Source organism: Microtus pennsylvanicus, chromosome 12 (genome assembly GCF_037038515.1).
Source record: "Microtus pennsylvanicus isolate mMicPen1 chromosome 12, mMicPen1.hap1, whole genome shotgun sequence".
Taxonomy (NCBI): Eukaryota; Metazoa; Chordata; class Mammalia; order Rodentia; family Cricetidae; genus Microtus; species Microtus pennsylvanicus.
The window spans coordinates 9390514-9411498 of record NC_134590.1 but is presented as its reverse complement, the minus strand read 5'-3'; the positions used below and the strand labels follow the sequence as shown (position 1 = coordinate 9411498).

The 20985-nt window shown below is 39.9% G+C and overlaps 1 protein-coding gene across 1 annotated transcript in view; it reads right to left on the bottom strand.

The window, feature by feature from the left end:
* Positions 1-13343: 13343 nt before the first annotated feature.
* The window catches only part of Prkg2 (protein kinase cGMP-dependent 2), a 103429-nt gene continuing 95787 nt past the window's right edge, over positions 13344-20985 (bottom strand). The window contains exons 18-19 of the mRNA XM_075943101.1: positions 18141-18207; positions 13344-16393 (exon numbers count right to left, since the gene is read on the bottom strand). Coding sequence (XP_075799216.1) covers positions 16298-16393; positions 18141-18207 — 163 coding nt within the window. The 3' untranslated portion in view covers positions 13344-16297. The remainder of the gene's footprint in view (positions 16394-18140; positions 18208-20985) is intronic.

Genomic DNA, 20985 nt, shown 5'->3' with positions numbered 1-20985 from the left:
CTGCAGCTCCTCATCTAGAGGTGGGACCTTGTGAGAATTTCCTCATCCATATTAGCATGTATTAGCATGTATTAGCATGTCACCTGATGTGGTCATTGTTCAGTCCACCAAGCTGTTGTGGTTTCCTGAGTGCAGCATCCCTGTCAGGTCCAAAAGATGCTATCTTAGGTCAGGTATTAGTTTATTTCTTTTAATCAAATTCGAAAAATGTTTTCTTTCTCATTCTGATCCATATCATTAAGCCTTCTTCTGAGCACGTCCTCCCTTCATCCATACGGTATAATTGCTAGTGAGCATTGATCTTTTTAAACTTTGCTGCTTTAACTAGAATTTTAATTTTGTTGTTGTCAACAGCAACTCGATTTAGATAAGTGAATAGTTAGTTGCTGAAATTAATTTACTTAATCATTAGTTGCTTTGATTTATTTAACTTCTAGTAAACTGAAATGCATTATATTATTATTATTAGATATTATTTATTATCTTTGGTTCTTTTATTGTCAGTAAGGAATTGGTATTTTTTTGTTTTCATACATAAGAATTGTTTATTCACTAAAACTATGAGATGTTCAACAGTTGCTCATGTTACAACTATTTTTCCTAAGTGGACAGATACTTTTTATAGACAGTGGATCGTCTTTTATTGAGTATATTTGTATACCTACATATGTGTGTACACACAGAGACAATGTATAAACACAGACAGAGATATGAATAGACAGGTCACAGCTACAGATCAGTATGTGTGATATCTCCTCATCCTACCACCTAGAATTATTTCATCTCTAGTGTTCTAGCTACAACTCTTTTGCAGCCTTCTGCCTATGAAATTTAGCAGAATTTAATGTATTTTAGACATCTGCATTAAACTTTTATATCTTCCCTAGAATTGGAAACCCTTGATGCCCCACACCACACCCAGAACAGCACTTGGTGGTCATCAGTTGAAAGAGAGGACGAAGGCTTTGTGCTTTTCCTTCTCAGTTCAGAGAGCAGGGACCTGTCCCACACAGCGGCCACTGACCTGCCTGTGGTTAAATAGTAGGTGTTTCTCCTGACATTCGCCTGCACTCATTTCATTATTCTTCCTGGATTCAAAGAATAACAAAGTCCTCTCGCAACAACTGTCCCTATGGGAAAGGCTTAAGAGGGCAACACCAGTCCAGCCCATCAGGTACTCGGCCACATCCTTGCTCACAAAAGAGAAGCATGAGAGATTCTGTCGTTTTATTTTACCACTCTCAGACCCTACAATAACAGCAGTAGCCGCCTCTTAATAACCATCCAGTCTATTAACTTCCATTTAAAGTCTGAATCCAAGCAGCCAGACCTTAGCTTCTTACTCCCACCACTAGAGGGCGACCAGTTACTAGCCTGGAGAGACAATACCACAGGCTTATTGTATCCTAGCTTTTGCATGAAGCCTTGGTGCTCTGGTTCAGTTGAATGCGACCCTATACTTGGAGACATAGAGGTCAGGAAACCGTTTAGTCCTGGCATTATAAGTTTGTTTCTCAGTGTCGCTCTTCATCGTGAGATAATTATTCTACGGTGAAGGTCTTCAGTTGAATTTTGAAGTTAGACTTGGATGCTAACAAAATGCATTCTTCCCTGTTTATCTTTTGAGTTGATTGTTCTCAGAATAAAATGAAACTCACGCGCCCAATCTAATCATAACTGAACTGAGACAGAAAGTAGAACAGAGAGAACAAGGAACATCACTTCCAACTCTGGGCGGTCACTTGTATAAAACTGAATTGCCTAGGCTCCATCCGGAGACATATAGGTCACGTTACCCTATTTCTAACTTTTAATTGAAGGAAATATTATTTTTACAGATTTATATTATACCAATATTATATTTTCTACTAGTATGTCTGAAAAGTACGTGAGCCAAAGAACTTATTTCATAACAAATGTTACAGGGCTCCCTGATTTCATGTTTACATGGATTACTTTGAGAATGATTAAGAAATTAAAGATAGGCTTGGCAAGGGAACCAATCATTTAACACATTAATAGCACAATACTTTGTGGGTGACCTGAGAAATAGAGTCAGTTACAAGCTTGAATTCCTGTGCGATATTTTAAAGAATGTAACAGTTCTGACAACATTTATAAGTTTCTTTGGCAGGTTCCACATGGAAAAGTCATATAGTATCATTGTCTTTTCCTTCCTGTCAATTCCCTGGCAGGCACTATAGTGCTCAACAGCAATGTATGAGGATAAGTCAGGTCTTGGAGATTAGAATGAAGGAATATTGAATAATGTTCTTGGTCTCATATAAAAACTAAATTGCTATTCCCTAATTTTTTTGCAAGCTGGGTGTTTTTAGATTATTTACATTCTGTTTGTGCATAAAGATGGAAATTTGCATCTATGTTCAACTTGGTCTAATGTACACTGTAAGCTACCATGCTTCGTTGAACATTTAAAGATTAGTGTTAAATCACATGACTGATGTTTAAAGAAATGGTCAAAGTTTTTTTGGGGGGGGATTATATAAATCATGTCCAAACCATATTTTGTATTATGTGGTTCTCTTATAAGCAAACACAATCTGTTTATTTGAAAATGTTTAGAAGATATAGACAGCCCAAATCTAATTTGATGTATAGTTATCATAGCTGTAAAGCAACGTTACAGAAAAGTAACTGGACTGGAGGATCAGAAGATGGGCATTCAGAGAAGCTTTATTAACAGTGAGTGCAGGTTTTTAACTCTTCGGTTTCAGTTACCTCATGAGTAATTCAAGCACTCCTTTATCCAAAACAAAAGTCAAATGCCCTTGGCATGCCAAGGATTGTTCTAGATATAGAGGAGAGAACACTTTGTTGAAGCTACATTTTATAAAAGGGAAACAGAAAGCAAGTAAAGCAAATACAAAGGCTCTTCTATTAGAGAACCGTAAAACATGTAAGAGGCACAGAGGTGGAGTAGCAGGACACTTAGGATTCTAAACAGAATCATCCAGATTAAAAAAAAAACGTGATGTGACGTCAGAGTTGGAACCTAAGGAGGCAAATGTGTATAGGAAAAAAAAAACACCTAAATTCCTGGCAGATTGTTTTAATTGACTCTTTAACAAGTTCAAGGAAAACCAAGAAAGCCAACACTAAAACAGGGGCAGTGAGTGAGACAGGACAGAAGGCCATTATGTCAGGGAAGGACAGAGATGGAGGGCTGGCTCCTGCTACAGTTTATGAATGGTTCTTCTTTTCTAAGTGTTCTAAGTGACGTCAGAAACCACTGCAGAGTTGTACGGAGCTGTGTCCTGGCTCCTCTTTCACAGGTGTGCATGGTCTGTTATAGTAATAGCAGTCAGAAAGGAATCATGAGTGTCAAGTTGGCTAGGGGGCAATTTTAATAATCCAGAGAAAAACTAAGAGCGGCTTAAACAACAAGGCAACACAACAAATCAACTTACGTCTCTAATCAATTTCTTTGAGGTACTAATAATTGAACCTTGAGTTTCATGCCAGATGGACCAATCTCCCTAACTCTAATTAAATAATGCTTTGAAGGGGAATGATAGCCCTTGTATCTTGCTTATGGGAGAGTCAAGACCTTACAGCCATTTTCTGTGTCCCATCCTAACTACTCCAACATGTATATGGCGACAATTTTGGGCCCCTTCACTTTCTGTGGTTTTGGATTCCTTGCCTGTGTTTGTGAACTGAGCTGTAAACACTCTAGGGGAAACTACAAAGTTTCTTAGCAAGCCTCAAAAAAAAATGGGGATGTGCTAGAATTGGGGATTGTGTCACAAACACAATGTGTACATGTGTGTGAAAGGGTTCGTGGAAGGAGGAAAGCCAGGTCTCCCATGACATTTGCCAGTGTGTCCACAGGGAGTGGAGTCAGAGAGGAAGGGCAATCTCCTGCAAGTACTCTGCTATAGGGCTGGGATGCGACTGGGATTGGAAACAGAGGTCAGGACAGAAGACTGACTATGTAACCATGATTTTAGTATTATGTATAATTAGAAGCTTCGTTGAATGTGCTTGTTAGCTACACATCTGTTCTTGCTTGATCATACCAAGGGTTTTCTGACTATAAGCTCATGTCGTCTACACAGGGAAACAATTTCACTCCTTCTTCAATTTGGATGAGTTCTGTATTTCTTCCTGCCCGATAGCTCTGGCTAAGGCTCCCACTGCTATTGGAATCAGAGGTGGAACGAATAAGCATTTTCACCTTGTCCCTGGCCTTAGAGAAAAACCCTTCAGGCTTTACCACTAAGTATGATGAGCTGCAAGCCTGTCATATGTAGCTTTATTGAGGCCAATTCCAACTATAGTTATTGCTTTGTCTTCTTTTGTTTATAGTGAAGGGGTCACATGCTGTAAAGCCTTTCTGCATTTATTGAGATAATCATGTGGTTTTTATCCTTCATTCTATTGACATGGTGAGTCATATTAATTGATTTACATATATTGAATCTGGATTTGGTTTGCTGAATTTGCTGTGGATTTTTAAATCTGTACTCATCAAGGATATTGGCCTCCAGTTGTCTTGTCTTGTGTGGTTGGCTTTGGTATTATGGTAATATTAGACTCATGACATGATTTTGGAAATATTCTTTCTCTTTATCATAAGTTTTTTTGGACAATCCCAATGAAGATTCACCCTAAGTATTTTTTAAACACCTGGCAGAATCACCAGAAAACGAATTGATTCTTGGCTTTCCTTATTGAAAGGCTTTTATTATTAATTCCGTCTCCCTGTACTAGTTTGCTTTCTGCTGATGTGATAAAACACTGACCAAACACAACTTGGAGAGGAAAGGGCTTGTTTTATCTCATCAAACATACCCTACATTGGAAGGAAGCCAAGACAGAATCTCAAGGCAGAAACCTAGAGAAGAATCTCCATTACTGGCTTGTTTCCTCTGACCTACTCAGCTATCTTTCCTACACAGCCCAGACGGACCTGCCCAGGGATTCTACTACCCACAAAAAGGTAGGACCTCCTGCATTAATTAACAACCAATCAAATGCCCTGATGACATGTCCACTGGCCAATCTGATTGAGTCTGTTTCTTTCATTTCTGTGTTTAAATATTTGAATCTTGGAACTTAATAGAAAAGAAAAGAAAAACAAATCAAAAACAGAAACCCAATTAAAAAGTGGACAAAAAGAATTGAACAGATGATTTCTTTCAAAGAAGATTAAGAAATGGGTATGGGTAAATAAAAAGATGTTCCCATTTCCTGGTTACAAAGGGGCATGCTGATCAGACCACAGTGAGGTATCTCCTAAGATGAGTTAGAAAGTTAGAATGATAGCTACTAATAAAAGGGAACAAAATGGCAAGGCTTAGTGAGAATAACTTTCAACTTTCTTTTCCAAGAACTATACAATGACTGTTTTTACACTATATTTAAAATTCCACCTAATATAAAAAGTATACTGAAGCAAGGCCAACTTAACAAGATTCAAGACAAAATAATAGAAATCTGAGGGGGAAAAATTGGAACCTATAAACCATCTGTGGGATTCAATCTCAACTGCTGTGTGAATTGTTGGGTTTCAGTGTAAGAAATTTTTATTATGATAGAACTTAAAGCTAGTGCTGTCATTTGTATATGGAGTTCCCTCCCTTCTGTTTTGCGCCAATGAACACTTAAAAGGTAGCAGACATTGAATTTGCCATGCAGAGGATTAGATGAGTTTAGGACACTCCCACTCTTGTGGGTTTGGACACTTGGCCCTTCGCTGGTGAACCAGTTCATTAAGTTGACAGGACCCTTAGAAGGTGGAGCCTTGCTGGAGAAAGTCTGTCGCTAGGGGTGGACTTTACAGCTTGGCCCTATTTTCTGTTCTTTATTGCTTGCTTCCTGTCTGAAGATGCGCTGTATTCAGCCAGACTTCTGCTTTTGCTACTTTTATGTAAAGCTGCTAAACCCTTTCTCCTGTCAGAAAGGCCTCCCGGCCTGAGGATTGGTCCCATAAATTCAATGTCAGAGCAGGGCATGTTTACCCCAAACCGAGGAACTATAGACATCCCTGTCTCTGTTCAAACTGAAGGCGGCAGATCCCTCAAAGACCCATAAACCCCCCAGCCCTCAAGGAGAGGCCAAGCTTTGCAGAGGATTTTTGTATGTGCCTTGCTGTGTCCGTATTTCCTCGCCCAAGCAAAAGCCTTTCTTTACTGGTTGACTCTGCTTACTTCTGTCTGCTATGTCTGAGATAACCCACCTTCTCTTATCACGACCCCCATCCCTGCAGACACCGCTGAACGAGAATTCCTGGACAGAGGCTGTGTCTGCAAACACTGATGATAACTACAGTACTGTGGAGAGATTCGAAAGGTGCAGCTCTAAAGGTTAATTACTTCATCCTGGGCTAGTTTGAGCAGGCCCCTACAGCAGACATTCCTTATGCACCTCTGTGTCAGAACCAACATCCAGTGACTATTAAATTAAAAACATTTTGAAACCTATTAACTTAGAGGACTACTAAATACCACCAACTCCAAAGATTAGAATGTCATCAGATAACCCCTTTGGCCGACAGGGAAGTTTTCCCTATATTACTGTAACCTCGGCTATGACATACCCACCAATGTATTTCAAAGTCACCTTGATTTATAATAGTGGAACTGCTTCTGTGTTGTAACATAGAATTTGGTGTAATCTAAATCTGTATTCCTGGGCTGTGGTGACTCAAACTGTTCCCAAGAATAAGCTATCTCTTACTCCCTTTAAGATGAGATCTTGTATTTTTTTTTCATTGACATATCTGTTCTGCTCAAGATTTTTCCTGCCTTTTAATTTTTTTTTTTAACTAGCGGGGAAAACAAACTCAGTCAAGATCCCCAGATGGTAACACTTCTTATCACAGTAATATAAAAGTAACCGATAAAGAAACTGGTGCCAGGAAAGTGGCGTTGATACGTGATGAACTCGATCATCTTGGGCTTTGGATGATGTGGAAGACTTTGGGTCTTTGGCTAGAAAAGCCATTAAATGTTATGGGTGGAGCTTGAAAGGGCGTTTTTGTGGGAACCTGCAAGACTACAGCACAAGAAGTGGAAGCCATCTCCAGGGATTTTATAGCAAGGATGTCTACCTGCAATGTGGCAAGAGGCCACCTATGTGATAATGTAGCAGAGAACCTGCATCCTGGCCCTGCTCTTGGAATTTGCATGAAGTTGCATTTTTAAAGAAACAGGAGCTTCTCTGGTGAAGAAAATTTCAAGCCCTCATAACATTGAGTCTGCGGCATGGTTATCAACTGAGTTCTCACCTCCTATGTGGATCTGCAGGGAAGCAGCAACAGGTGAAGGGGGAGGGGCCACAAATATGCGATTCGGAGAGGAGAGAAACACTAGGGAGCTTAAGGCTGCAGCTAAGTCATGTGCTGAAAGAGAGGCTGCAATTGTTAGACTGTCACGGTTAAAGAGAAGGTCCCCGCTCTGCACTGTAGGAAAGGTGCCTTGAGGGTAAGACTGATCCCAGCCAAGGCTCCCACTTGTGAAGGAGGAGAGCCTGATGCCTTCCCTGCTCCTAGAAGGTAGAACCCCAAAGAGTCCTTTTATTTGCATCACTACACAGAGGCTGATTCAACTGTGCTCCCAGGGTCAAGTTCTGTCCCAAATGACTATCAGAATCGGGCAGGGTCCTCTGTGTCGCACTGCCTTTGAAGATATGAGAGATACAAGATGAGGTTCTTCCTCTATGGTTTCAGAGATCTGAGGAAGCCAGCCAACATGTGACAGGGTTGGTGTCCCTGTGAGGAGGCGGAGAGGGCATTCCATGAAGCTGGGAAGGGAAAGCATGGGTTGGGACAGGAACCACAAATGGCAGACCAGCAGGACATCTGCGGAGAAGGGTTACTCCCAGGGGGTGGAACTGGTCCCAGAGAGAAAGATTAGCTGCAGACAGCTGAGCTGGAGGTGCAGAGTCATCTAAGCCCCCTTGAAATTGAAGCCCCAGATACCAGACATGGAGCAACAGGATTTGGTGTTTTCCCTGTTCAGTTTCAGTCTTCCTTTGGTCCGATCTTTCCTTGCCACACCCTCATTCCTCTGTTTTGGAGTGGGGATGCATATTGTATGCCATATTGCACTGGAGTTCTATAGTTTGGTTGTGGATTATACGAGGAAGTCACAGTAAGAGACTTTGGGCCTTTGAACAGAGATGGTCATGAGCCTATGGTAGTCAGAGTTTCTAGAACGAAGAAGCCTTAGAGATTAATGAAAATCACTTTAATAATAGTGTGCATCTGGCTATGGTTAATACCCAAAGAGGAGTCAGTCATGAATAAAAGCTTTTCTAACTTTATAGTGAAGTACTATTAATAAAAACTCAGAGAAAGAAACTGGGGTCTAACCTGAAGATCAGAAAAGCAAAGCAACCAGCCATTGGCTCTTACCTGGACCTCAGTCCAAAATGGCAATCTTGCCTCCAGGAATCTCAGAATGAGACTGAGCCTGAGAGCTGTCTCCTCCCATTTTATAATCTTCTCTAGGGCTGGCATTAAAGGGGTGCACCGCCCAGTTTCTATGGCAATTAGTGTTACCACTGCCTGGTCTACAAGGCTGACCAGTTGGGGCTGTTTGACTCTCTGATCTTCAGGCAAGCTTTATTTAATAAAATACAATTGAAACGCCACTACACCATAGATTTTAGGATTATGTATTACACATTGTTAATTCCACCCGTCAAGGATAAGATTGCTACTACAAATTAAAGTCAAATTTGAAGCAAGCTTTAATTAAATACTGTCCAGGTTGATGCACTCTCTGGCCAGGTCCATCTGTGGTTTTCCAGAAAATGGCCTCAAATCACATTTTGCAGGGGCTTAAGAGGGCAAAATCCATAAGTGTCACATTTCCTATGAAGTCTAATCAGGGGCAAGCATACATCCTGCCTGTTTACCTACTACCTACACCCAATCAGGGGCAAGGGTACATCCTGACAAAATCAGGTGCAGATAGGTCAAACAAACTCATTTAGAGTAGTGAAAACATGTGGCTTGTTATCTACCATAAACAATAGCCTCCAGATGTCCTTGGATAAGGAGTTTGCAGATCAGAGGCATTTATGTTTCATGGATTTCATAGGCATAGTAATTGAAACTTAAAGTGTAAGTTTGGCTCTCACAGCCCCCCACCCACCTTGAGTTGTATTCTGAGTCAAATCCTTGACTCTGTGACAGGTAACTATTTACACTGGGATCTAATAAACATCAGCTTAATGATACCCGGAAAGGAATTGACATTTAGTTAAGGCATCAATAATGTAAGAGCCAACAGCAATAAGCAGAAACAGAACGTCAAAAGGCCCTGTGATGGCTAACACAGAAAGAATCTGGAGATGAGAATGGGGAACAGTTCTTTACTTCATTTCTGGTCCCCTTTATTTGCAATATTTTTTGAGTACAGCCAGATTATTGCTAATGATTTCTCTTAAAGCTAAACAATGACTTCTCTGTCTTAAATTGAGCAGGTTGAGTGCCCTATCATACTATAGAACTATTTCAACTAATGATAGATCTGGGTCTCCTTGTTTTCAAAAGGTACCCGGTACATCAATAGGCACTACAGGTAGTTATTTTGTTCCCTATTTCAGGGACTATCCTTTTGATAGAAAATTCCAGCTCATTTGGGGACAAGGGGTAACGTACTCTCTTCTGTAACTATTTTCTGATGAAAGCACATTGTTGCCAGGGCCCAGGAGAGCTGGAATACTAATAAAGGCAAGAACAGAATTCAGGCATTGGGGCATTTATCAGAAGCATCTGGTTCACTGACCCAGCTGAAGGGACATTGGCCGGACAGCTTCCAGCAAGCCCAGGGCTCAAAATCATTTGTAGCAGGTTGTAGTCAGCATCTGATGTGTGTGGATGGTAACAGCCAGCCCCATGAAAATCTGCTGAGAGATATATATAGACTAGGGACAGAAACTAAAATTTAGTAACTTCAAAGAAAATCTTACATTTGAAACTTTCAGGACCATTACTCTGGGAGTTGGGGGAGGGGAAAAGTCCCATGACCAGGTTGGAGGCAGGGGAGAGAGAAAGAGAAGAGAGAGAGAGAGAGAGAGAGAGAGAGAGAGAGAGAGAGAGAGAGAGAGAGAGAGAAACATTTCACTCTCCGACTTTCAGGAATAGAAAGATAGGCAGATGGGAAAACTTAGGCTATACTTCTCTGGAGTCCTTTACACCTGTAAGAGGTGGATCCAAGTCGTATGGCTCCCTAGATTCTCTGAAGTTTACACGATCTTTTATTTTTTTTTTTTTTTTTTTTTTTTTTTTTTTTTTGATTTTTTTAAATTTATTTTTTAAATTTCAGTTTACATTCAACCATAGTTCTCTGTTGCACCCCTCCTCCCACCCCTCACCTCTCCCCAGCATTCCTCCCAACGGGTAAGGGCTCCCAATGGGAGTCAACAGAGTCTGCTATATTGAGTTGGGGCAAGACCAAGCCCCTTCCCTCTGCATTAGGGCTGAGCAAGGCATCCCACCATAGAGAATGTGTAGTAACCTGGAAACAACCTAGATGCCCTTCAACGGAAGAATGGATGAAGAAAGTATGGAATATATACATATTAGAGTATTACTCGGCAGTAAAAAACAAGGACTTCTTGAATTTTGCATACAAATGGATGGAAATAGAAAACACTATCCTGAGTGAGGTAAGCCAGACCCAAAAAGAGGAACATGGGATGTACTCACTCATATTTGGTTTCTAGCCATAACTAAAGGACATTGGGCTTATAATGCATGTTCCTAGAGAAGCTAAGTACACGATCTTTTAGTTTACAAAAAGACTTAAAAGTTTTAGATATTTTACAAATCTGAACTGAAATCCACTAGAGTCTCCTGTTGCGGGAGGTCCTTCCGCTCCTCCAGCCAATAGCCTCTGAAATACCAGCCCATTGGGGCGTGGTCTCTCTCTCTCTTTAAAAAAGCGAAGTCTTCCCTCCCCTCTCTCTCTTACTTCCTGCTCCGCTTCCGGCAACTAGACTCCTTCCTGATTGCGCAGAGGGCTGTTGTCTGGGATGGTGATCTCTAAGGTTTTTTTCCCTTTAAATAAATACCATCTTATTAATCATAATTCCAAATTGCTGTGGGATTGTTTGTGACTTACGCTGACAGTCTCCCTTATCTAGACCCAGCCTTATTTGGAAGTTTCCTTTATGTCCTTTGTCAGTTGAGCCACCTTGAGACACAGTGACAGAGAAAAGAAAGCAACATAGACCAGCCAAAAATTTACATTTGGTTATGTGAATATTCTGTACCTCAAGGCTTATAAGTTGACTCATAACCAACCTCTAGAGAAATTTTTTCTTGTTTTGTTTTTTCCTTATGATGTGGAAACAGAAAAGGGGAGGTGATGTGGGATTCCCCTCTGTATGTTGTAAATACCATTGATTAATAAAGAAACTGTCTTGGGCCTGTCATAGAATAGAGAAAGGTAGGTGGGGAAAACTAAACTGAATGCTGGGAGAAAGAAGGGCGAAGTTGGAGAGATACCATGTAGCCCTGCCAGAGACAGATGTCAGGACTTAAGCCGGTAAGCCACAGTCACATGGCAATACACAGGTTAATAGAAATGGGTTAAATTAATATGTAAGAGTTAGCCAATAAGAAGATAGAGCTAATGGGCCAAGCTGTGTTTTAAACAATATAGTATCTGTGTCATTATTTCAGTTCTGGGTGGCTGGGACAAACAAGCAACTTCCTTCCTACACCCTTAGTTTTGTTCTATAGATCTAAATCTTAGATATTTCTAGGAACTTTTTAATATTTTTATTTTCTTTCCTAAGTGTAACTGTGAACCAAAAACATCTACAACACAAGATTCAAGAGTCAGAGAACTAGAATAACTGCCTGGAGATTGTGCCTCTAGATATAACAAAGACGCTACACCCATGAAATCTTGACAATATGGTTGCCTAAACTAAACCTGCTAAATGACATCTCCAGCAGATATGTGAATGTGGATGAGGAAATCTCACAAGGTCCTACTTCCAGATGAAGAGGTACAGACAACCAACAGCTGCTTAGAGAGGGAGAATCAGTCTTCTCCAGCAACGAGCCTCCTGATAGGTTTTCCAATCCCAAGTGGTCACTGCTACATGCATGTACATGAGAGTTACATTAAGTGGATTCAGTAGGTCCTGTGCGCGTGCGCGCACACACACACACACAGAAGGCATGAGAAAAGTTGGAGTAAGGAGAGAGAAGGGTAGAAATGATGTAAATACAGAACATGTCCTGTACAAATGTGGTGGGCCAGATTCACACATACCTTGAGATGAACGCAGTCCACTGGCTACAGGTTGGATACACCTCTTAGAGTCTGCCTGTGCCTGCATTGTCCCCCATCTCCTAACTCAAATCTCTGTCACAGTTACCCTTTGATCAATTTCACCATTCAATGAGGGTCAGGGTAGATGACTTGTTTACTTGTTTCAAAGGCTTTCAGACCTGAAAGAACACACTCAAGGTCTGTACCCAGGGGCTCCATCCACACCTGAGTAGGATTAGTTGACAACATCCAGGATGCTGGGACTGAGCCTGTTGATATTTTTTTAATTTATTTATTTATTAAAGATTTCTGTCTCTTCCCCGCCACCACCTCCCATTTCCCTCCCCCTCCCCCAATTAAGTCCCCTCACTAGCCCGAAAAGCAATCAGGGTTCCCTGTCCTGTGGGAAGTCCAAGGAACCCCCACCTCCATCCAGGTCTAGTAAGTTGAGCATCCAAACTGCCTAGGCTCCCACAAAGCCAGTGCATGCAGTAGGATCAGAAACCCCCTGTTGATATTTTTATAGAGGCTCCTGGGAGGGAACGAATTTGTTTTGCATATGGGAGTAATGCGATAAGCAGCCAAAAGGGGACTGTGGCACTTTTAAGACTTGCTGCATAAGATTTGAAACCTTCTTCATTAAAAAGTCACATATGTAGAAGTTCATACATTGTACCCTTCCTTCATGTCTGGGTGGGCTTACGTTTCTATCACTAGAACACAGCAGACATACATAATGTTAAATCACTTCCAGAGTAACTCATGGAGCACCGCTATTTCTGCCTTGTTGGCTAGAACCCTCTTTCTAAGATTCCAGTGCTGCTCTTGAGGTATCTGGCTAGTTTAGGGATACCATTGTGGAAAGATGCCAAACAGCTGAGACAGCAAGTATAGGCTAAGTGGTACAGTTTTAGTTGCTGAACAGTTCAGCTCAGGCACCAGATGTGTTGGTGAGGAAGGTCCCTGGTCATTCTAGCTCCCAGCACTGGTGTTGTGGAGCAGACAGACAGATCTCCTTGGCCACCTGTCTAAGTTCCTGGCCCACAGGATCTGCGAATGACAAGATGATGTGAGTGTTCTAAGATTAAGGATAGTTTATTAGACGTGTACAACAACGGGTACCAGCCCAGACAAAAAACATTACAACTAAATTGGGAATGAAATATACACGTTTAAGGCCAATATGAGGCTTTGGAAACAGTCAACAGTTGGTGTTCGATATAACTGTAGAATCTTTTGTGAATGAAGCAATGGCTGTAAATTATCCTAGCATGATATCTGGCAATAAAGAACAGGATGGATTATTACGTCAAAAGAACACACACATTTCTGAGTGATTATTCTTTGTGACCAGCTAGTATCAATATTTAGGTTCAGTGTTTCAAAACTTTAAATGTATATTTTGAAATTACAGAGGAACAAGAGTGGATTTATTAATAAGGTCATGAAAGTCTGGGTCTCATCTCTTTCTTTTCTACAAACTTCATTTTTTTCATTCTCCAAGACATTTTAATACTTAGGTAAAAATTAATAAACTACAAAGATGAAAATTTGACCCCATAAGGAAAAATCTGATACATGAAAAATTAGTATTATGTTCTAGAAAAGAGGAGTTAAAAATGATTTAATGATTAAAATATAATGGGATTTTCCATACTTCCATGTGTGTGTGTGTGTGTGTTCATGCACACATGTGTGCAAATACAAGCACATGTGCATGTATCTTTAATTCATGAATTTCAAAATGTAGGTCAGTTCAGTAGAGCACTTCCTTTTGGGGATGATCAATGCTTCTTATAAACTGAAGTTTGATCAACCATCCTCACTGCAGAGACTTGATTTAACTTAACAGTTCTGCATACAGACACCACTGACACATGGTTCAGAACTAAGTGGTCAATAAGGCCGCTTTAATTTCAACAGAGACAGTAGCAGTAGTTCCCCTTGACGCATCAAGGATCACTTCCCAGACACCAGGTAAGGATCTGTCTGTAAACATCACTGCACCTTTGTGCTACAAGTAAGACGCGAGAACCCGAAGGCAAATCATCTTGTCAAGGTCACTGAGCTAAAAATCAAGCTGAGATTAAAAGATAATTCAGTCTTACATATCTTCATCTTTATAAAGGAAACACAGTAAAAAAAATCATATGTGAGAATTACATATGATATGACCACTCACAGGAAAAATTAACCTCTAGGTTCGGTTTTAAGTCTATACATGTGGTATTATTCTCTTCAATTAGAATAATGGAACAATTTTGAGAATACTATTGTTATTTTAACTGTACAGTCCTAATGTCCATTCAGTATATCCATTTTATACCTGTATATGTTGGTAATAATAAAATATATACATGGAAAAACATATAGTACATTACAAACCAAATGCAAATAAAATATTTTTAGACTTTAGAAATTCTTAAAGCATGTTATATTAATCCTATTAAAAATGGCTTTTTTATATACAATACATAATCTTTAAAAATCTACTCCGAGAAACAAAACTCTTTGGTTCAGCAAAAGGACTCTAAATATGTAAATATAATTTATTAAGGATGCACTTTCTTATTCTGGGCCTCGCTTATCTGGCTTAAATCTTCAGGAAATAAGTTGCCGACTTTCTATAAAGAATGAAAAAATACGTGTGGAGTTGGTGAAGTTTGCTTTTCACATAGAATATTATCATATGAAAATACAATCAGAAGTTTGAACGATACAGGAATTAGGAATGATGCAGAATGTTGTTTCTACCCTGCCGGATTAAAAAGATAGAGCGAAATTTGCCACCATTTTGGAAGGAAGAGAGGAAGCAGTTGTGCTCAACACCCACCAACACTCACTGGTGAAATCCTCAGGGACGGGTGACCAGGGCACAGAACCTCTCCTATTCACTCTTTGGAAGACTGCCAAGTCACAGCAGAAAGAGAGCAGATTCTAAGAGCTCCCTTGACTTCCGAAATCCTATCACATCCCCAGTAGCTTGTGCTGTAATTATATACATGACTCAAATGCTTTAAACAAAGCCACTAATGCCTCAGTGATTACAACAAATACCAGCATCTGCCAACCGGCTTCTCAATAAAGAGTAAAGGTGGTCCTTCTGTTCTTTGTGTTTATTAATAGCAGTAATAACGGACTAAATAGTATATCTCAGACTTTGAAAGGATCAGCAACTTTACCTACCAGAGTTCATTGTGCTTAGTCTTTTGTGGGAAGGAAATGTCCTTCGTATTTTGTTCCACCAGGTTTTCTATTTTGCTAGTGGAAATACTTTTTAATATAAGGTAAAACATTTCCAAAGGCCCAATATTTAGCCATACTTTCTAAATGATTTTTAATGAAGATACTGAAAAATCTCTGAGGTATCACAGCTGGCCAAAGGAAAAAGAAAGTTTTTGTTTACTTTTCTAAGTCATTAAAAATAATGTAATTATCTGATTTGATTAACTGACTTCCTTAAGTAACTGGTATTTCTGACTAGTATTCAAATGTTTTCTTTTCCCTGGATGGAATCAAAAAAACAATTTAGTGTATTTTTAGGTTAAAAGAAGATGAAATTCATGATTTCTGGAAACCACCACTTGAAGATGTCACAATATATCCTTGGTGTCTGTTCAGCCCTGGAAAGATTCTTCTAAAGTTGTTCATATTCTTCCTTCTATCTGGATGACTTAGGTGCTCAAGAAGAAAATATTAATATTTTCTTAGGATTCGAGGCAAGAGAGTATGAGTTGTAGGGAGTAACAGATCTCAGAGAAAACTATGCTATGCCAGCAAAAATAGATCTGATCAAGTAAAAGGGAGGGGACAGTCTTTGACAGCGGAGACAAATACAGAATGGGATACAGGGGTAATTCACAGCATCTAAAGGAGATGTTCTCATTCAGAACCACATCTAGCCACTCTGCTTCCGGGATCCATCAGGATCTTCTCCCTGATGATCTTCCAAGAGACCTTCCTGATGCTCTCACGAGAGGAATACTCAGCACGATGTCATTGATCCTTACATGCCTGCCGTCACTTTTCTTCTGTCAGAAGTCTTTATCCCAGCCTGACATCTCATCCGGAGGCACCCCCCTTTCAGGAGGATACTTGTCAAAGTAGCTGTGATCTATGGGACCACTGAGCTAATGGAGAAAGGACAGAGCAAAGGTGAGGATCGGGGTGAGCAGGCATGCCAGTACGTCATAGTCTCAACCTCATAAGACCATCCCATTAGATGATTAGATAAAGCGAATGATTTGGTTCTTGGTTACATTCCTCGGGAGCTACCAAACCTGAGGAAGTATTTTCCAAAGGAAAGGTGAAACAAGAACTATCTACCTTCTTTTTTCAAGTTAAGAAACAGTTTCAAAACAAATTTAAAAATATCAAAATTTATCAGAATTCCTCTTTCATTTAAGTTTCTTACCAATATTGAATTTGAATAGTTCATTCAACCCTAATAACTAATAAACTATGCAGAATAGCAAACAAATGGACAATTCAAAATCTTAGTAATGCTGAAATGTCACTAAGAGAATAAAATGACTCTGGTATTAAATTATTTTGTAACCAAGTGGTTTGAAATTCTTTACTTAAAACAAACTGCAAAGCACCTAATTAAATAAGATGAGGAACAATTAATGACATTATTGTGATTTATTATGGTGTGTTGGGAGTTTGGGGGCCATTCGTGGGTCATGCTGGGCAGCATAGGCTAAGAGAAAGTGGAACATCACGTGACTTGGGAGCAGTGTGTCAAGAACTAATAGTCAACATTCTACCAAATTTATGTGAGTGTTGTCCGAAAGAATTGTGGAAGCTGTGTCTCCCTTTGCTCACCCAGACATCGATAGCTCAAAGTTTGCACAAGAGCTATTCTGTAGTAGAGAATGAAATTCTATTCTGACATATTCATGTAAAAAATGTGATATCGCCTAATTTCTTAGACTACACTTACTGTAATTTAAATACCAGATATCTATTGATCATTTAAAACGTACACACCAATATTATTCTTCCTGTTCCTTATCCTTATTCTTCCTGTTCCATTCTGTTCCCCCTTCTAAATCTTTCTCAAAGGCAAATAATTTTATGACTGACCATTGCTCTTAATCATTCTTTATATGCCTTACATTTTAGTTTATTTTTCCTGTTTGTGTAATAATGCAAGCATTTCTTTCATATATAGATATAAATACATTTTTAGTAGCACGTGTTGTTAGATGACAAATACATCCCAATTCTTAGGGTAATTAATAATAAAGTGCATTTCATCTGGGCACCTGAGCAACTCTGATGACTTTGAGATTTAGGAGACACTGCCATATATTTAATTCCCAAAAGGCGACCTCAGTGCTCATCAAATAGGCAATACTATTATTTTTATTTGTGTGTATTCATAGAGCATATATGTGTTCATTATACATGGATAGGGGTACCGCACATCACACATATGTGTACATGCCTGCGGAATCCACCTCATTGCTTTCTACCTTATGTTTGGAGACAGTATCTCTCCCTGAACCTGGAGCTCATCAGTTTGGTAAGAAAAGCACTGGTGAGTTTCAAGAACCCTGCGGCCTCTGTCTCCCCAGTCTTAGGATTACAGGCACACACTACAACGCACAGCTTTTTATGTGTGGGATCTTCATGCTGCGTGCAAGCACTTGATAAACTGAGCCTTTTCTCCAGCCCCAGCAATACAATTTAAGTCCCTATATCATAATTACTAGGACAGCCTCACCTATTAAGTAATATTTCAAAGAGGCACCTAAAATCTTTTGTGTACATGCTATCTCGCTCTTCCTCTCCTTCTCCCTCTTTCAAAAATCTGTTTTGAAAACTAGTTCCTAGAAACTAATCGAGGGAATGTCACAGCAAACTCCATACCTCTCTTCGCAAAGGTGATGGAAGGTTCCGTGCTTTCAGGCCCTCCCAATTAAAACCATTTAACCACCTAAAATGAGAAAAATATGGAGGGTATTACTTACATAATAAATAACTGGCATTATGTAATAAATGGATGGCATTACATAATAAATGAATAGCATGTCAGAGCATATTTATCAATCCATTTTTTCACTACCTACCTCGAAAAGTGATGCTGCAAGCAGTCGAAAGTTAAAGGAGAAGGAACTGTTCTGACCCGTTTTGTGTTAAACTCTTGCCTACTAAGCACTCACACGGCCCAGAAATCATCCTAGATATTTTCTTGTCACACTTAGATTCATAACTTATAGTCCATCACCTCTCCAGACTTTCAGAACTTTATTCCTCTCTTTATGATGCCCTCATTTCTTTTTATTATTTTTATTTTTAGATTTATTTATTTTATTTTATGTGTACAAGTTCTCAAAGAATTAATAAAAACATGATTGAGAAATAAAAAGTCAACCTTAGAAACAAAAATGACAGAAGATGTTGAAGAAACAGTGAAATGCCAGCTCGTATTTGGGTGCTGTGTTAGAGTTTAGGGTGTATTGAGTTTAGGAGGGATAGAAAGACATTACAAAAGGATGAGGAAACAACACTATCTGGGTCACCCAGAGAACGACCACAGGGCAGAGTGGAGCAATGGCGGTGACTGAGGCAGCAGTTGGGAGTCTGTCCCTGTTCTCCATTTGTCACACCAGAAGTCAAACGTTCCCTCCTTCCACAGCCTCACCTCACTTCACAGTTCCGTTCTAGTCCTTGACTGGATTTCCCAGCGCAAGCCTAATTTAGCAAAGGATTGGGATCTAGTGTGTTCCACTTTAGATGCCATTTTGATAGAAGCTCCTACAACTAGTTAAAAAGCAGGAGGCAGACAAGAGTGTTAGCCAATGTCTGCCTATCCTCTGTCCCTGTGTGAAGCCATAGGTTTTCCCTCACTACACACCTTGGCACTGAGTGGGGGTCCCTCTTCAGACATTGCTGGGTACACATTTCTGCAGGATCTTCTATTGCCACCAATGCTTTTTCTCCAAGGAACCCCAGAAACATTAATGCTAACCATCACTGTGATTCTACTGAAGAAAGCATCCCTGCATTTCTCAGCGTCCTTGCTGCAATTTGACTAATGATGACAGTTACTTAGCGTGAGTGACCTTTCCTTTGATCCTGGCCTTTGAGATTGGCTGCATTTTATGCAATGAAAGTACCAGGACACACACATACGTGAATAACATTCAGCGAAGAAACGCTGACACCAAGAGCAGAGAAACTTTTGTTTTCAGGAGATTTGTGGACGCTATTCTCAGAAGTAATGGTAATGTATTTGATATCTTCTCCTTTCAGGAAATGTATACTTATATGCACCCAGGTTCACTAGCCTTCCTTTAAAATAGGTGCTAGCAATCCCAGAGAACCTAGACAACAATGAGGACCCTAAGACAGACATATATGGATCTAATCTACATGGGTAGCAGAAAAAGACAAAATCTCCTGAGTAAATTGGAGCATGGGGACCTTGGGAGAAGGTTGAAGGGGAGGGGAAAGGTAGGGAGAGGAGCAGAGAAAAATATATAGCTCAATAAAAACAATTTTTAAAAATACTTATCAACAAAAAATAGGCATTAAGAGAAAAGACTGAAGCCTCATTTCTAGGTTAGCTAATAAACAAAGGAGCAAAGATGATTTAATAAAGAATGCACAAATTGTGCACGTTCATATAATAGGTGTTATGCTTAGGCACACGTAGTTTTTTGTAGAAAGCTGGCATGAAAATTTTCTTTTAAAAATTAATTTTGGTCAGAGGAGTAGAAAAATCTATATAAACGTTAAAATATTTTCAAAAGATTTACTTTTTATAATTTTTAATAATATATTTATGTATGTGTGCCCTTGCACATGTATGTGTGTATGTGTGTGTGTGCACCCACTTCAATGCAGACGCCCAATGAGGAGGGAAGAAAAGGGTGTCAGGTCCCCTGGGACAGAACTCAAGAAAGCCGTCGGCTGCTGACACAGTTGCAGGGAACTGAACGCATGTCCTCTGCAAGAACAGTATTCGTTCTTAACCACAGAGCCATCCCTCCAGCCCCTTAAGGAATGCTGCTGTTGTTGATTCTTAAGAATATGCTGGTTATTAAGAAAGCTATTGTCTTGGGAGATTTGTATGAAGTTTAAAGACCCCATTTATCTAGAGAGAAACACATAGGCTTCCCCACCCACACCCTGAAGTTGTCGCCTAGCTTGATAGCTTAGAAAAGGAGCCAGGAAGAGGAGAGCAGAATGAAATTCTGCCTTTCAGTGCAGAGAGCAGCATGCAATCCGTTGTCTCTTGCCAACTTTCCCTTGCTTTCTGACCCTGAAGCTGTCAGTGGCAGGATTCTGCCTATTCCAGAGAAGGAACAAATCATCTCTCACGGAGGAAGAAAAGTCAAATAACAGCATGCATTTGCATGCACATCCTGCCACAGTCTGGCTGCTGCATTGGAAAGAGCCTCAGGTAAATAAGAAGAAAAACACAAGACAGAACCTCTCGGCAATTAGACTCTGTTTTCCAGCCACCCCAAAGCTAAGTATGAGGACTCCTTAATGAGAAAGAGGGGGACAAGATAATAAGAATCACTTTAATTGGTGGGACACTTGTCAGTACAGGTTTATATGTCATCTTCTAATGAGAAAAGAAACTGTGGCAAAGTATGAGGTGCAAAGGAGAAGATAAATTGGATTTTAAGATAAATCGAAAGCTTTGCAGTTGAAGGCAATCCAGAGGATGATACAGAATAAAGTATTACAAGCACTTTAATGT